Source organism: Phytophthora sojae (genome assembly GCF_000149755.1).
Source record: "Phytophthora sojae unplaced genomic scaffold PHYSOscaffold_6, whole genome shotgun sequence".
Taxonomy (NCBI): domain Eukaryota; phylum Oomycota; class Peronosporomycetes; order Peronosporales; family Peronosporaceae; genus Phytophthora; species Phytophthora sojae.
Window position 1 is genome coordinate 100459 of NW_009258120.1, and position 16739 is coordinate 117197.

A 16739-nucleotide genomic window follows, 5' to 3' on the forward strand; every position below is an offset into this window, starting at 1 on the left:
AGGATCCCCTGTAGCCACTGGTGGTGGGCTGCTGGTGGGCAAGGCGAGAATCGGGACCGAGGCCTTCTGCACGGTTGCAAGCCGCGTGGGGTGGCTCAGCGGATGTGGCTGGCCATGGCGATACCATTTGCGCACTAATTTACCACCAACGAGCCATTGGCGCCATCGCTAGGGGCCGTGTAGCCACTGGTGGTGGGCTGCTGGTGGGCAAGGCGAGAATCGGGACCGAGGCCTTCTGCACGGTTGCAGGCCGCGTGGGGTGGCTCAGCGGATGTGGCTGGCCATGGCGATACCATTTGCGCACTAATTTACCACCAACGAGCCATTGGCGCCATCGCTAGGGGCCGTGTAGCCACTGGTGGTGGGCTGCTGGTGGCCAAGGCGAGAATCGGGACCGAGGCCTTCTGCACGGTTGCAGGCCGCGTGGGGTGGCTCAGCGGATGTGGCTGGCCATGGCGATACCATTTGCGCACTAATTTACCACCAACGAGCCATTGGCGCCATCGCTAGAGGCCGTGTAGCCACTGGTGGTGGGCTGCTGGTGGGCAAGGCGAGAATCGGGACCGAGGCCTTCTGCACGGTTGCAGGCCGCGTGGGGTGGCTCAGCGGATGTGGCTGGCCATGGCGATACCATTTGCGCTCTAATTTACCACCAACGAGCCATTGGCGCCATCGCTAGAGGCCGTGTAGCCACTGGTGGTGGGCTGCTGGTGGGCAAGGCGAGAATCGGGACCGAGGCCTTCTGCACGGTTGCAGGCTGCGTGGGGTGGCTCAGCGGATGTGGCTGGCCATGGCGATACCATTTGCGCTCTAATTTACCACCAACGAGCCATTGGCGCCATCGCTAGAGGCCGTGTAGCCACTGGTGGTGGGCTGCTGGTGGGCAAGGCGAGAATCGGGACCGAGGCCTTCTGCACGGTTGCAGGCTGCGTGGGGTGGCTCAGCGGATGTGGCTGGCCATGGCGATACCATTTGCGCTCTAATTTACCACCAACGAGCCATTGGCGCCATCGCTAGAGGCCGTGTAGCCACTGGTGGTGGGCTGCTGGTGGGCAAGGCGAGAATCGGGACCGAGGCCTTCTGCACGGTTGCAGGCTGCGTGGGGTGGCTCAGCGGATGTGGCTGGCCATGGCGATACCATTTGCGCTCTAATTTACCACCAACGAGCCATTGGCGCCATCGCTAGAGGCCGTGTAGCCACTGGTGGTGGGCTGCTGGTGGCCAAGGCGAGAATCGGGACCGAGGCCTTCTGCACGGTTGCAGGCTGCGTGGGGTGGCTCAGCGGATGTGGCTGGCCATGGCGATACCATTTGCGCTCTAATTTACCACCAACGAGCCATTGGCGCCATCGCTAGAGGCCGTGTAGCCACTGGTGGTGGGCTGCTGGTGGGCAAGGCGAGAATCGGGACCGAGGCCTTCTGCACGGTTGCAGGCCGCGTGGGGTGGCTCAGCGGATGTGGCTGGCCATGGCGATACCATTTGCGCTCTAATTTACCACCAACGAGCCAATGGCGCCATCGCTAGGGGCCGTGTAGCCACTGGTGGTGGGCTGCTGGTGGGCAAGGCGAGAATCGGGACCGAGGCCTTCTGCACGGTTGCAGGCTGCGTGGGGTGGCTCAGCGGATGTGGCTGGCCATGGCGATACCATTTGCGCACTAATTTACCACCAACGAGCCATTGGCGCCATCGCTAGAGGCCGTGTAGCCACTGGTGGTGGGCTGCTGGTGGCCAAGGCGAGAATCGGGACCGAGGCCTTCTGCACGGTTGCAGGCTGCGTGGGGTGGCTCAGCGGATGTGGCTGGCCATGGCGATACCATTTGCGCTCTAATTTACCACCAACGAGCCATTGGCGCCATCGCTAGAGGCCGTGTAGCCACTGGTGGTGGGCTGCTGGTGGCCAAGGCGAGAATCGGGACCGAGGCCTTCTGCACGGTTGCAGGCTGCGTGGGGTGGCTCAGCGGATGTGGCTGGCCATGGCGATACCATTTGCGCTCTAATTTACCACCAACGAGCCATTGGCGCCATCGCTAGGGGCCGTGTAGCCACTGGTGGTGGGCTGCTGGTGGCCAAGGCGAGAATCGGGACCGAGGCCTTCTGCACGGTTGCAGGCTGCGTGGGGTGGCTCAGCGGATGTGGCTGGCCATGGCGATACCATTTGCGCTCTAATTTACCACCAACGAGCCATTGGCGCCATCGCTAGGGGCCGTGTAGCCACTGGTGGTGGGCTGCTGGTGGCCAAGGCGAGAATCGGGACCGAGGCCTTCTGCACGGTTGCAGGCTGCGTGGGGTGGCTCAGCGGATGTGGCTGGCCATGGCGATACCATTTGCGCTCTAATTTACCACGAACGAGCCATTGGCGCCATCGCTAGAGGCCGTGTAGCCACTGCTGGTGGGCTGCTGGTGGCCAAGGCGAGAATCGGGACCGAGGCCTTCTGCACGGTTGCAGGCTGCGTGGGGTGGCTCAGCGGATGTGGCTGGCCATGGCGATACCATTTGCGCTCTAATTGACCGACAACGAGCCATTGGCGCCATCGCTAGAGGCCGTGTAGCCACTGGTGGTGGGCTGCTGGTGGCCAAGGCGAGAATCGGGACCGAGGCCTTCTGCACGGTTGCAGGCTGCGTGGGGTGGCTCAGCGGATGTGGCTGGCCATGGCGATACCATTTGCGCTCTAATTTACCACCAACGAGCCATTGGCGCCATCGCTAGAGGCCGTGTAGCCACTGGTGGTGGGCTGCTGGTGGCCAAGGCGAGAATCGGGACCGAGGCCTTCTGCACGGTTGCAGGCCGCGTGGGGTGGCTCAGCGGATGTGGCTGGCCATGGCGATACCATTTGCGCTCTAATTTACCACCAACGAGCCATTGGCGCCATCGCTAGAGGCCGTGTAGCCACTGGTGGTGGGCTGCTGGTGGGCAAGGCGAGAATCGGGACCGAGGCCTTCTGCACGGTTGCAGGCCGCGTGGGGTGGCTCAGCGGATGTGGCTGGCCATGGCGATACCATTTGCGCTCTAATTTACCACCAACGAGCCATTGGCGCCATCGCTAGGGGCCGTGTAGCCACTGGTGGTGGGCTGCTGGTGGCCAAGGCGAGAATCGGGACCGAGGCCTTCTGCACGGTTGCAGGCTGCGTGGGGTGGCTCAGCGGATGTGGCTGGCCATGGCGATACCATTTGCGCTCAAATTTACCACCAACGAGCCATTGGCGCCATCGCTAAGGGCCGTGTAGCCACTGGTGGTGGGCTGCTGGTGGGCAAGGCGAGAATCGGGACCGAGGCCTTCTGCACGGTTGCAGGCTGCGTGGGGTGGCTCAGCGGATGTGGCTGGCCATGGCGATACCATTTGCGCTCAAATTTACCACCAACGAGCCATTGGCGCCATCGCTAGGGGCCGTGTAGCCACTGGTGGTGGGCTGCTGGTGGGCAAGGCGAGAATCGGGACCGAGGCCTTCTGCACGGTTGCAGGCCGCGTGGGGTGGCTCAGCGGATGTGGCTGGCCATGGCGATACCATTTGCGCTCTAATTTACCACCAACGAGCCATTGGCGCCATCGCTAGGGGCCGTGTAGCCACTGGTGGTGGGCTGCTGGTGGCCAAGGCGAGAATCGGGACCGAGGCCTTCTGCACGGTTGCAGGCTGCGTGGGGTGGCTCAGCGGATGTGGCTGGCCATGGCGATACCATTTGCGCTCTAATTTACCACCAACGAGCCATTGGCGCCATCGCTAGAGGCCGTGTAGCCACTGGTGGTGGGCTGCTGGTGGCCAAGGCGAGAATCGGGACCGAGGCCTTCTGCACGGTTGCAGGCTGCGTGGGGTGGCTCAGCGGATGTGGCTGGCCATGGCGATACCATTTGCGCTCAAATTTACCACCAACGAGCCATTGGCGCCATCGCTAGGGGCCGTGTAGCCACTGGTGGTGGGCTGCTGGTGGGCAAGGCGAGAATCGGGACCGAGGCCTTCTGCACGGTTGCAGGCCGCGTGGGGTGGCTCAGCGGATGTGGCTGGCCATGGCGATACCATTTGCGCTCTAATTTACCACCAACGAGCCATTGGCGCCATCGCTAGGGGCCGTGTAGCCACTGGTGGTGGGCTGCTGGTGGCCAAGGCGAGAATCGGGACCGAGGCCTTCTGCACGGTTGCAGGCTGCGTGGGGTGGCTCAGCGGATGTGGCTGGCCATGGCGATACCATTTGCGCTCTAATTTACCACCAACGAGCCATTGGCGCCATCGCTAGAGGCCGTGTAGCCACTGGTGGTGGGCTGCTGGTGGCCAAGGCGAGAATCGGGACCGAGGCCTTCTGCACGGTTGCAGGCTGCGTGGGGTGGCTCAGCGGATGTGGCTGGCCATGGCGATACCATTTGCGCTCTAATTTACCACCAACGAGCCATTGGCGCCATCGCTAGAGGCCGTGTAGCCACTGGTGGTGGGCTGCTGGTGGCCAAGGCGAGAATCGGGACCGAGGCCTTCTGCACGGTTGCAGGCTGCGTGGGGTGGCTCAGCGGATGTGGCTGGCCATGGCGATACCATTTGCGCTCTAATTTACCACCAACGAGCCAATGGCGCCATCGCTAGAGGCCGTGTAGCCACTGGTGGTGGGCTGCTGGTGGCCAAGGCGAGAATCGGGACCGAGGCCTTCTGCACGGTTGCAGGCTGCGTGGGGTGGCTCAGCGGATGTGGCTGGCCATGGCGATACCATTTGCGCTCTAATTTACCACCAACGAGCCAATGGCGCCATCGCTAGGGGCCGTGTAGCCACTGGTGGTGGGCTGCTGGTGGCCAAGGCGAGAATCGGGACCGAGGCCTTCTGCACGGTTGCAGGCCGCGTGGGGTGGCTCAGCGGATGTGGCTGGCCATGGCGATACCATTTGCGCACTAATTTACCACCAACGAGCCATTGGCGCCATCGCTAGAGGCCGTGTAGCCACTGGTGGTGGGCTGCTGGTGGCCAAGGCGAGAATCGGGACCGAGGCCTTTTGCACGGTTGCAGGCCGCGTGGGGTGGCTCAGCGGATGTGGCTGGCCATGGCGATACCATTTGCGCTCTAATTTACCACCAACGAGCCATTGGCGCCATCGCTAGAGGCCGTGTAGCCACAGGTGGTGGGCTGCTGGTGGCCAAGGCGAGAATCGGGACCGAGGCCTTCTGCACGGTTGCAGGCCGCGTGGGGTGGCTCAGCGGATGTGGCTGGCCATGGCGATACCATTTGCGCACTAATTTACCACCAACGAGCCATTGGCGCCATCGCTAGGGGCCGTGTAGCCACTGGTGGTGGGCTGCTGGTGGGCAAGGCGAGAATCGGGACCGAGGCCTTCTGCACGGTTGCAGGCCGCGTGGGGTGGCTCAGCGGATGTGGCTGGCCATGGCGATACCATTTGCGCACTAATTTACCACCAACGAGCCAATGGCGCCATCGCTAGGGGCCGTGTAGCCACAGGTGGTGGGCTGCTGGTGGGCAAGGCGAGAATCGGGACCGAGGCCTTCTGCACAGTTGCAGGCCGCGTGGGGTGGCTCAGCGGATGTGGCTGGCCATGGCGATACCATTTGCGCACTAATTTACCACCAACGAGCCATTGGCGCCATCGCTAGAGGCCGTGTAGCCACTGGTGGTGGGCTGCTGGTGGCCAAGGCGAGAATCGGGACCGAGGCCTTCTGCACGGTTGCAGGCCGCGTGGGGTGGCTCAGCGGATGTGGCTGGCCATGGCGATACCATTTGCGCACTAATTTACACCAACGAGCCATTGGCGCCATCGCTAGGGGCCGTGTAGCCACTGGTGGTGGGCTGCTGGTGGCCAAGGCGAGAATCGGGACCGAGGCCTTCTGCACGGTTGCAGGCCGCGTGGGGTGGCTCAGCGGATGTGGCTGGCCATGGCGATACCATTTGCGCTCTAATTGACCGACAACGAGCCATTGGCGCCATCGCTAAGGGCCGTGTAGCCACTGGTGGTGGGCTGCTGGTGGCCAAGGCGAGAATCGGGACCGAGGCCTTCTGCACGGTTGCAGGCTGCGTGGGGTGGCTCAGCGGATGTGGCTGGCCATGGCGATACCATTTGCGCACTAATTGACCGACAACGAGCCATTGGCGCCATCGCTAGGGGCCGTGTAGCCACTGGTGGTGGGCTGCTGGTGGGCAAGGCGAGAATCGGGACCGAGGCCTTCTGCACGGTTGCAGGCCGCGTGGGGTGGCTCAGCGGATGTGGCTGGCCATGGCGATACCATTTGCGCTCTAATTGACCGACAACGAGCCATTGGCGCCATCGCTAGGGGCCGTGTAGCCACTGGTGGTGGGCTGCTGGTGGGCAAGGCGAGAATCGGGACCGAGGCCTTCTGCACGGTTGCAGGCCGCGTGGGGTGGCTCAGCGGATGTGGCTGGCCATGGCGATACCATTTGCGCTCTAATTGACCGACAACGAGCCATTGGCGCCATCGCTAGGGGCCGTGTAGCCACTGGTGGTGGGCTGCTGGTGGGCAAGGCGAGAATCGGGACCGAGGCCTTCTGCACGGTTGCAGGCTGCGTGGGGTGGCTCAGCGGATGTGGCTGGCCATGGCGATACCATTTGCGCACTAATTGACCGACAACGAGCCATTGGCGCCATCGCTAGGGGCCGTGTAGCCACTGGTGGTGGGCTGCTGGTGGGCAAGGCGAGAATCGGGACCGAGGCCTTCTGCACGGTTGCAGGCCGCGTGGGGTGGCTCAGCGGATGTGGCTGGCCATGGCGATACCATTTGCGCACTAATTTACCACCAACGAGCCATTGGCGCCATCGCTAGAGGCCGTGTAGCCACTGCTGGTGGGCTGCTGGTGGCCAAGGCGAGAATCGGGACCGAGGCCTTCTACACGGTTGCAGGCTGCGTGGGGTGGCTCAGCGGATGTGGCTGGCCATGGCGATACCATTTGCGCACTAATTTACCACGAACGAGCCATTGGCGCCATCGCTAGAGGCCGTGTAGCCACTGCTGGTGGGCTGCTGGTGGCCAAGGCGAGAATCGGGACCGAGGCCTTCTGCACGGTTGCAGGCTGCGTGGGGTGGCTCAGCGGATGTGGCTGGCCATGGCGATACCATTTGCGCACTAATTGACCGACAACGAGCCATTGGCGCCATCGCTAGAGGCCGTGTAGCCACTGCTGGTGGGCTGCTGGTGGCCAAGGCGAGAATCGGGACCGAGGCCTTCTGCACGGTTGCAGGCTGCGTGGGGTGGCTCAGCGGATGTGGCTGGCCATGGCGATACCATTTGCGCTCTAATTGACCGACAACGAGCCATTGGCGCCATCGCTAGAGGCCGTGTAGCCACTGGTGGTGGGCTGCTGGTGGCCAAGGCGAGAATCGGGACCGAGGCCTTCTGCACGGTTGCAGGCTGCGTGGGGTGGCTCAGCGGATGTGGCTGGCCATGGCGATACCATTTGCGCTCTAATTGACCGACAACGAGCCATTGGCGCCATCGCTAGAGGCCGTGTAGCCACTGGTGGTGGGCTGCTGGTGGCCAAGGCGAGAATCGGGACCGAGGCCTTCTGCACGGTTGCAGGCTGCGTGGGGTGGCTCAGCGGATGTGGCTGGCCATGGCGATACCATTTGCGCTCTAATTTACCACCAACGAGCCATTGGCGCCATCGCTAGAGGCCGTGTAGCCACAGGTGGTGGGCTGCTGGTGGCCAAGGCGAGAATCGGGACCGAGGCCTTTTGCACGGTTGCAGGCTGCGTGGGGTGGCTCAGCGGATGTGGCTGGCCATGGCGATACCATTTGCGCTCTAATTTACCACCAACGAGCCATTGGCGCCATCGCTAGAGGCCGTGTAGCCACTGGTGGTGGGCTGCTGGTGGCCAAGGCGAGAATCGGGACCGAGGCCTTCTGCACGGTTGCAGGCTGCGTGGGGTGGCTCAGCGGATGTGGCTGGCCATGGCGATACCATTTGCGCTCTAATTTACCACCAACGAGCCATTGGCGCCATCGCTAGAGGCCGTGTAGCCACTGGTGGTGGGCTGCTGGTGGCCAAGGCGAGAATCGGGACCGAGGCCTTCTGCACGGTTGCAGGCTGCGTGGGGTGGCTCAGCGGATGTGGCTGGCCATGGCGATACCATTTGCGCTCTAATTTACCACCAACGAGCCATTGGCGCCATCGCTAGAGGCCGTGTAGCCACTGGTGGTGGGCTGCTGGTGGGCAAGGCGAGAATCGGGACCGAGGCCTTCTGCACGGTTGCAGGCTGCGTGGGGTGGCTCAGCGGATGTGGCTGGCCATGGCGATACCATTTGCGCACTAATTTACCACCAACGAGCCATTGGCGCCATCGCTAGAGGCCGTGTAGCCACTGGTGGTGGGCTGCTGGTGGGCAAGGCGAGAATCGGGACCGAGGCCTTCTGCACGGTTGCAGGCCGCGTGGGGTGGCTCAGCGGATGTGGCTGGCCATGGCGATACCATTTGCGCACTAATTTACCACCAACGAGCCATTGGCGCCATCGCTAGAGGCCGTGTAGCCACTGGTGGTGGGCTGCTGGTGGCCAAGGCGAGAATCGGGACCGAGGCCTTCTGCACGGTTGCAGGCTGCGTGGGGTGGCTCAGCGGATGTGGCTGGCCATGGCGATACCATTTGCGCTCTAATTTACCACCAACGAGCCATTGGCGCCATCGCTAGAGGCCGTGTAGCCACTGGTGGTGGGCTGCTGGTGGCCAAGGCGAGAATCGGGACCGAGGCCTTCTGCACGGTTGCAGGCTGCGTGGGGTGGCTCAGCGGATGTGGCTGGCCATGGCGATACCATTTGCGCTCTAATTTACCACCAACGAGCCATTGGCGCCATCGCTAGAGGCCGTGTAGCCACTGGTGGTGGGCTGCTGGTGGCCAAGGCGAGAATCGGGACCGAGGCCTTCTGCACGGTTGCAGGCTGCGTGGGGTGGCTCAGCGGATGTGGCTGGCCATGGCGATACCATTTGCGCTCTAATTTACCACCAACGAGCCATTGGCGCCATCGCTAGAGGCCGTGTAGCCACTGGTGGTGGGCTGCTGGTGGCCAAGGCGAGAATCGGGACCGAGGCCTTCTGCACGGTTGCAGGCTGCGTGGGGTGGCTCAGCGGATGTGGCTGGCCATGGCGATACCTTTTGCGCTCTAATTTACCACCAACGAGCCAATGGCGCCATCGCTAGGGGCCGTGTAGCCACTGGTGGTGGGCTGCTGGTGGGCAAGGCGAGAATCGGGACCGAGGCCTTCTACACGGTTGCAGGCTGCGTGGGGTGGCTCAGCGGATGTGGCTGGCCATGGCGATACCATTTGCGCACTAATTTACCACCAACGAGCCATTGGCGCCATCGCTAGGGGCCGTGTAGCCACTGGTGGTGGGCTGCTGGTGGCCAAGGCGAGAATCGGGACCGAGGCCTTCTGCACGGTTGCAGGCTGCGTGGGGTGGCTCAGCGGATGTGGCTGGCCATGGCGATACCATTTGCGCTCTAATTGACCGACAACGAGCCATTGGCGCCATCGCTAGGGGCCGTGTAGCCACAGGTGGTGGGCTGCTGGTGGGCAAGGCGAGAATCGGGACCGAGGCCTTCTGCACGGTTGCAGGCTGCGTGGGGTGGCTCAGCGGACGTGGCTGGCCATGGCGATACCATTTGCGCTCTAATTGACCGACAACGAGCCATTGGCGCCATCGCTAGGGGCCGTGTAGCCACAGGTGGTGGGCTGCTGGTGGGCAAGGCGAGAATCGGGACCGAGGCCTTCTGCACGGTTGCAGGCCGCGTGGGGTGGCTCAGCGGATGTGGCTGGCCATGGCGATACCATTTGCGCTCTAATTTACCACGAACGAGCCATTGGCGCCATCGCTAGAGGCCGTGTAGCCACTGCTGGTGGGCTGCTGGTGGCCAAGGCGAGAATCGGGACCGAGGCCTTCTGCACGGTTGCAGGCTGCGTGGGGTGGCTCAGCGGATGTGGCTGGCCATGGCGATACCATTTGCGCTCTAATTTACCACCAACGAGCCATTGGCGCCATCGCTAGAGGCCGTGTAGCCACTGGTGGTGGGCTGCTGGTGGGCAAGGCGAGAATCGGGACCGAGGCCTTCTGCACGGTTGCAGGCTGCGTGGGGTGGCTCAGCGGATGTGGCTGGCCATGGCGATACCATTTGCGCTCTAATTTACCACCAACGAGCCATTGGCGCCATCGCTAGAGGCCGTGTAGCCACTGGTGGTGGGCTGCTGGTGGGCAAGGCGAGAATCGGGACCGAGGCCTTCTGCACGGTTGCAGGCCGCGTGGGGTGGCTCAGCGGATGTGGCTGGCCATGGCGATACCATTTGCGCTCTAATTTACCACCAACGAGCCATTGGCGCCATCGCTAGAGGCCGTGTAGCCACTGGTGGTGGGCTGCTGGTGGGCAAGGCGAGAATCGGGACCGAGGCCTTCTGCACGGTTGCAGGCCGCGTGGGGTGGCTCAGCGGATGTGGCTGGCCATGGCGATACCATTTGCGCTCTAATTTACCACCAACGAGCCATTGGCGCCATCGCTAGGGGCCGTGTAGCCACTGGTGGTGGGCTGCTGGTGGGCAAGGCGAGAATCGGGACCGAGGCCTTCTGCACGGTTGCAGGCTGCGTGGGGTGGCTCAGCGGATGTGGCTGGCCATGGCGATACCATTTGCGCTCTAATTTACCACCAACGAGCCATTGGCGCCATCGCTAGAGGCCGTGTAGCCACTGGTGGTGGGCTGCTGGTGGGCAAGGCGAGAATCGGGACCGAGGCCTTCTGCACGGTTGCAGGCCGCGTGGGGTGGCTCAGCGGATGTGGCTGGCCATGGCGATACCATTTGCGCTCTAATTTACCACCAACGAGCCATTGGCGCCATCGCTAGAGGCCGTGTAGCCACTGGTGGTGGGCTGCTGGTGGCCAAGGCGAGAATCGGGACCGAGGCCTTCTGCACGGTTGCAGGCTGCGTGGGGTGGCTCAGCGGATGTGGCTGGCCATGGAGATACCATTTGCGCACTAATTGACCGACAACGAGCCATTGGCGCCATCGCTAGGGGCCGTGTAGCCACTGGTGGTGGGCTGCTGGTGGCCAAGGCGAGAATCGGGACCGAGGCCTCCTGCACGGTTGCAGGCTGCGTGGGGTGGCTCAGCGGATGTGGCTGGCCATGGCGATACCATTTGCGCTCTAATTTACCACCAACGAGCCATTGGCGCCATCGCTAGAGGCCGTGTAGCCACTGGTGGTGGGCTGCTGGTGGCCAAGGCGAGAATCGGGACCGAGGCCTTCTGCACGGTTGCAGGCTGCGTGGGGTGGCTCAGCGGATGTGGCTGGCCATGGAGATACCATTTGCGCACTAATTGACCGACAACGAGCCATTGGCGCCATCGCTAGGGGCCGTGTAGCCACAGGTGGTGGGCTGCTGGTGGCCAAGGCGAGAATCGGGACCGAGGCCTTCTGCACGGTTGCAGGCCGCGTGGGGTGGCTCAGCGGATGTGGCTGGCCATGGCGATACCTTTTGCGCTCTAATTTACCACCAACGAGCCAATGGCGCCATCGCTAGGGGCCGTGTAGCCACTGGTGGTGGGCTGCTGGTGGGCAAGGCGAGAATCGGGACCGAGGCCTTCTACACGGTTGCAGGCTGCGTGGGGTGGCTCAGCGGATGTGGCTGGCCATGGCGATACCATTTGCGCACTAATTTACCACCAACGAGCCATTGGCGCCATCGCTAGAGGCCGTGTAGCCACTGGTGGTGGGCTGCTGGTGGGCAAGGCGAGAATCGGGACCGAGGCCTTCTGCACGGTTGCAGGCTGCGTGGGGTGGCTCAGCGGATGTGGCTGGCCATGGCGATACCATTTGCGCTCTAATTTGCCACCAACGAGCCATTGGCGCCATCGCTAGGGGCCGTGTAGCCACAGGTGGTGGGCTGCTGGTGGCCAAGGCGAGAATCGGGACCGAGGCCTTCTGCACGGTTGCAGGCCGCGTGGGGTGGCTCAGCGGATGTGGCTGGCCATGGCGATACCATTTGCGCTCTAATTTACCACCAACGAGCCAATGGCGCCATCGCTAGGGGCCGTGTAGCCACCGGTGGTGGGCTGCTGGTGGGCAAGGCGAGAATCGGGACCGAGGCCTTCTGCACGGTTGCAGGCCGCGTGGGGTGGCTCAGCGGATGTGGCTGGCCATGGCGATACCATTTGCGCTCTAATTTACCACCAACGAGCCAATGGCGCCATCGCTAGGGGCCGTGTAGCCACTGGTGGTGGGCTGCTGGTGGGCAAGGCGAGAATCGGGACCGAGGCCTTCTGCACGGTTGCAGGCTGCGTGGGGTGGCTCAGCGGATGTGGCTGGCCATGGCGATACCATTTGCGCTCTAATTTACCACGAACGAGCCATTGGCGCCATCGCTAGAGGCCGTGTAGCCACTGGTGGTGGGCTGCTGGTGGCCAAGGCGAGAATCGGGACCGAGGCCTTCTGCACGGTTGCAGGCTGCGTGGGGTGGCTCAGCGGATGTGGCTGGCCATGGCGATACCATTTGCGCACTAATTTACCACGAACGAGCCATTGGCGCCATCGCTAGGGGCCGTGTAGCCACTGGTGGTGGGCTGCTGGTGGCCAAGGCGAGAATCGGGACCGAGGCCTTCTGCACGGTTGCAGGCCGCGTGGGGTGGCTCAGCGGATGTGGCTGGCCATGGCGATACCATTTGCGCTCTAATTTACCACGAACGAGCCATTGGCGCCATCGCTAGGGGCCGTGTAGCCACTGGTGGTGGGCTGCTGGTGGCCAAGGCGAGAATCGGGACCGAGGCCTTCTGCACGGTTGCAGGCCGCGTGGGGTGGCTCAGCGGATGTGGCTGGCCATGGCGATACCATTTGCGCACTAATTTACCACCAACGAGCCAATGGCGCCATCGCTAGGGGCCGTGTAGCCACAGGTGGTGGGCTGCTGGTGGGCAAGGCGAGAATCGGGACCGAGGCCTTCTGCACGGTTGCAGGCTGCGTGGGGTGGCTCAGCGGACGTGGCTGGCCATGGCGATACCATTTGCGCTCTAATTGACCGACAACGAGCCATTGGCGCCATCGCTAGAGGCCGTGTAGCCACTGGTGGTGGGCTGCTGGTGGGCAAGGCGAGAATCGGGACCGAGGCCTTCTGCACGGTTGCAGGCTGCGTGGGGTGGCTCAGCGGATGTGGCTGGCCATGGCGATACCATTTGCGCTCTAATTTACCACCAACGAGCCATTGGCGCCATCGCTAGAGGCCGTGTAGCCACTGGTGGTGGGCTGCTGGTGGGCAAGGCGAGAATCGGGACCGAGGCCTTCTGCACGGTTGCAGGCCGCGTGGGGTGGCTCAGCGGATGTGGCTGGCCATGGCGATACCATTTGCGCTCTAATTTACCACCAACGAGCCATTGGCGCCATCGCTAGAGGCCGTGTAGCCACTGGTGGTGGGCTGCTGGTGGCCAAGGCGAGAATCGGGACCGAGGCCTTCTGCACGGTTGCAGGCTGCGTGGGGTGGCTCAGCGGATGTGGCTGGCCATGGCGATACCATTTGCGCTCTAATTTACCACCAACGAGCCATTGGCGCCATCGCTAGAGGCCGTGTAGCCACTGGTGGTGGGCTGCTGGTGGCCAAGGCGAGAATCGGGACCGAGGCCTTCTGCACGGTTGCAGGCTGCGTGGGGTGGCTCAGCGGATGTGGCTGGCCATGGCGATACCATTTGCGCTCTAATTTACCACCAACGAGCCATTGGCGCCATCGCTAGGGGCCGTGTAGCCACTGGTGGTGGGCTGCTGGTGGGCAAGGCGAGAATCGGGACCGAGGCCTTCTGCACGGTTGCAGGCTGCGTGGGGTGGCTCAGCGGATGTGGCTGGCCATGGCGATACCATTTGCGCTCTAATTTACCACCAACGAGCCATTGGCGCCATCGCTAGAGGCCGTGTAGCCACTGGTGGTGGGCTGCTGGTGGCCAAGGCGAGAATCGGGACCGAGGCCTTCTGCACGGTTGCAGGCTGCGTGGGGTGGCTCAGCGGATGTGGCTGGCCATGGCGATACCATTTGCGCTCTAATTTACCACCAACGAGCCATTGGCGCCATCGCTAGAGGCCGTGTAGCCACTGGTGGTGGGCTGCTGGTGGCCAAGGCGAGAATCGGGACCGAGGCCTTCTGCACGGTTGCAGGCTGCGTGGGGTGGCTCAGCGGATGTGGCTGGCCATGGAGATACCATTTGCGCACTAATTGACCGACAACGAGCCATTGGCGCCATCGCTAGGGGCCGTGTAGCCACAGGTGGTGGGCTGCTGGTGGCCAAGGCGAGAATCGGGACCGAGGCCTTCTGCACGGTTGCAGGCCGCGTGGGGTGGCTCAGCGGATGTGGCTGGCCATGGCGATACCTTTTGCGCTCTAATTTACCACCAACGAGCCAATGGCGCCATCGCTAGGGGCCGTGTAGCCACTGGTGGTGGGCTGCTGGTGGGCAAGGCGAGAATCGGGACCGAGGCCTTCTACACGGTTGCAGGCTGCGTGGGGTGGCTCAGCGGATGTGGCTGGCCATGGCGATACCATTTGCGCACTAATTTACCACCAACGAGCCATTGGCGCCATCGCTAGAGGCCGTGTAGCCACTGGTGGTGGGCTGCTGGTGGCCAAGGCGAGAATCGGGACCGAGGCCTTCTGCACGGTTGCAGGCTGCGTGGGGTGGCTCAGCGGATGTGGCTGGCCATGGCGATACCATTTGCGCTCTAATTTACCACCAACGAGCCATTGGCGCCATCGCTAGAGGCCGTGTAGCCACTGGTGGTGGGCTGCTGGTGGCCAAGGCGAGAATCGGGACCGAGGCCTTCTGCACGGTTGCAGGCTGCGTGGGGTGGCTCAGCGGATGTGGCTGGCCATGGCGATACCATTTGCGCTCTAATTTACCACCAACGAGCCATTGGCGCCATCGCTAGAGGCCGTGTAGCCACTGGTGGTGGGCTGCTGGTGGCCAAGGCGAGAATCGGGACCGAGGCCTTCTGCACGGTTGCAGGCCGCGTGGGGTGGCTCAGCGGATGTGGCTGGCCATGGCGATACCATTTGCGCTCTAATTGACCGACAACGAGCCATTGGCGCCATCGCTAGAGGCCGTGTAGCCACTGGTGGTGGGCTGCTGGTGGCCAAGGCGAGAATCGGGACCGAGGCCTTCTGCACGGTTGCAGGCTGCGTGGGGTGGCTCAGCGGACGTGGCTGGCCATGGCGATACCATTTGCGCTCTAATTTACCACCAACGAGCCATTGGCGCCATCGCTAGAGGCCGTGTAGCCACTGGTGGTGGGCTGCTGGTGGCCAAGGCGAGAATCGGGACCGAGGCCTTCTGCACGGTTGCAGGCTGCGTGGGGTGGCTCAGCGGACGTGGCTGGCCATGGCGATACCATTTGCGCTCTAATTGACCGACAACGAGCCATTGGCGCCATCGCTAGAGGCCGTGTAGCCACTGGTGGTGGGCTGCTGGTGGCCAAGGCGAGAATCGGGACCGAGGCCTTCTGCACGGTTGCAGGCTGCGTGGGGTGGCTCAGCGGACGTGGCTGGCCATGGCGATACCATTTGCGCTCTAATTTACCACCAACGAGCCATTGGCGCCATCGCTAGAGGCCGTGTAGCCACTGGTGGTGGGCTGCTGGTGGGCAAGGCGAGAATCGGGACCGAGGCCTTCTGCACGGTTGCAGGCTGCGTGGGGTGGCTCAGCGGATGTGGCTGGCCATGGCGATACCATTTGCGCTCTAATTTACCACCAACGAGCCATTGGCGCCATCGCTAGGGGCCGTGTAGCCACTGGTGGTGGGCTGCTGGTGGCCAAGGCGAGAATCGGGACCGAGGCCTTCTGCACGGTTGCAGGCCGCGTGGGGTGGCTCAGCGGATGCGGCTGGCCATGGCGATACCATTTGCGCTCTAATTGACCGACAACGAGCCATTGGCGCCATCGCTAGAGGCCGTGTAGCCACTGGTGGTGGGCTGCTGGTGGGCAAGGCGAGAATCGGGACCGAGGCCTTCTGCACGGTTGCAGGCCGCGTGGGGTGGCTCAGCGGATGTGGCTGGCCATGGCGATACCATTTGCGCTCTAATTTACCACCAACGAGCCATTGGCGCCATCGCTAGAGGCCGTGTAGCCACTGGTGGTGGGCTGCTGGTGGGCAAGGCGAGAATCGGGACCGAGGCCTTCTGCACGGTTGCAGGCCGCGTGGGGTGGCTCAGCGGATGTGGCTGGCCATGGCGATACCATTTGCGCTCTAATTTACCACCAACGAGCCATTGGCGCCATCGCTAGGGGCCGTGTAGCCACTGGTGGTGGGCTGCTGGTGGCCAAGGCGAGAATCGGGACCGAGGCCTTCTGCACGGTTGCAGGCCGCGTGGGGTGGCTCAGCGGATGTGGCTGGCCATGGCGATACCATTTGCGCTCTAATTTACCACCAACGAGCCATTGGCGCCATCGCTAGAGGCCGTGTAGCCACTGGTGGTGGGCTGCTGGTGGCCAAGGCGAGAATCGGGACCGAGGCCTTCTGCACGGTTGCAGGCCGCGTGGGGTGGCTCAGCGGATGTGGCTGGCCATGGCGATACCATTTGCGCTCTAATTTACCACCAACGAGCCATTGGCGCCATCGCTAGGGGCCGTGTAGCCACTGGTGGTGGGCTGCTGGTGGCCAAGGCGAGAATCGGGACCGAGGCCTTCTGCACGGTTGCAGGCCGCGTGGGGTGGCTCAGCGGATGTGGCTGGCCATGGCGATACCATTTGCGCTCTAATTTACCGCCAACGAGCCATTGGCGCCATCGCTAGAGGCCG

The 16739-nt window shown here is 63.3% G+C and overlaps 4 protein-coding genes across 4 annotated transcripts in view; all 4 read right to left on the reverse strand.

Annotated features, from left to right (window-relative positions):
• The window catches only part of PHYSODRAFT_512805 (hypothetical protein), a gene marked incomplete at both ends in the record, with an annotated part of 1373 nt that extends 770 nt beyond the window's left edge, over positions 1-603 (reverse strand). The window contains 2 exons of the mRNA XM_009531896.1: positions 188-277; positions 526-603. Coding sequence (XP_009530191.1) covers positions 188-277; positions 526-603 — 168 coding nt within the window. The remainder of the gene's footprint in view (positions 1-187; positions 278-525) is intronic.
• An 888-nt stretch (positions 604-1491) lies between these two features.
• Positions 1492-9574, reverse strand: PHYSODRAFT_512253 (hypothetical protein; the record flags this gene model as incomplete). The annotated part of the gene is made up of 5 exons (XM_009531897.1): positions 1492-1629; positions 3230-3319; positions 6947-7022; positions 8089-8219; positions 9482-9574. Coding segments are annotated over 5 exons (528 nt in total), but the record flags the coding sequence as incomplete, so codon positions are not given.
• A 535-nt stretch (positions 9575-10109) lies between these two features.
• Positions 10110-12094, reverse strand: PHYSODRAFT_512405 (hypothetical protein; the record flags this gene model as incomplete). The annotated part of the gene is made up of 4 exons (XM_009531898.1): positions 10110-10247; positions 10327-10416; positions 10665-10754; positions 12017-12094. Coding segments are annotated over 4 exons (396 nt in total), but the record flags the coding sequence as incomplete, so codon positions are not given.
• A 719-nt stretch (positions 12095-12813) lies between these two features.
• PHYSODRAFT_513838 (hypothetical protein) lies at positions 12814-15948 on the reverse strand (the record flags this gene model as incomplete). Its single annotated transcript, XM_009531899.1, has 4 exons — positions 12814-12924; positions 12968-13106; positions 13666-13796; positions 15841-15948. Coding segments are annotated over 4 exons (489 nt in total), but the record flags the coding sequence as incomplete, so codon positions are not given.
• Positions 15949-16739: the final 791 nt, after the last annotated feature.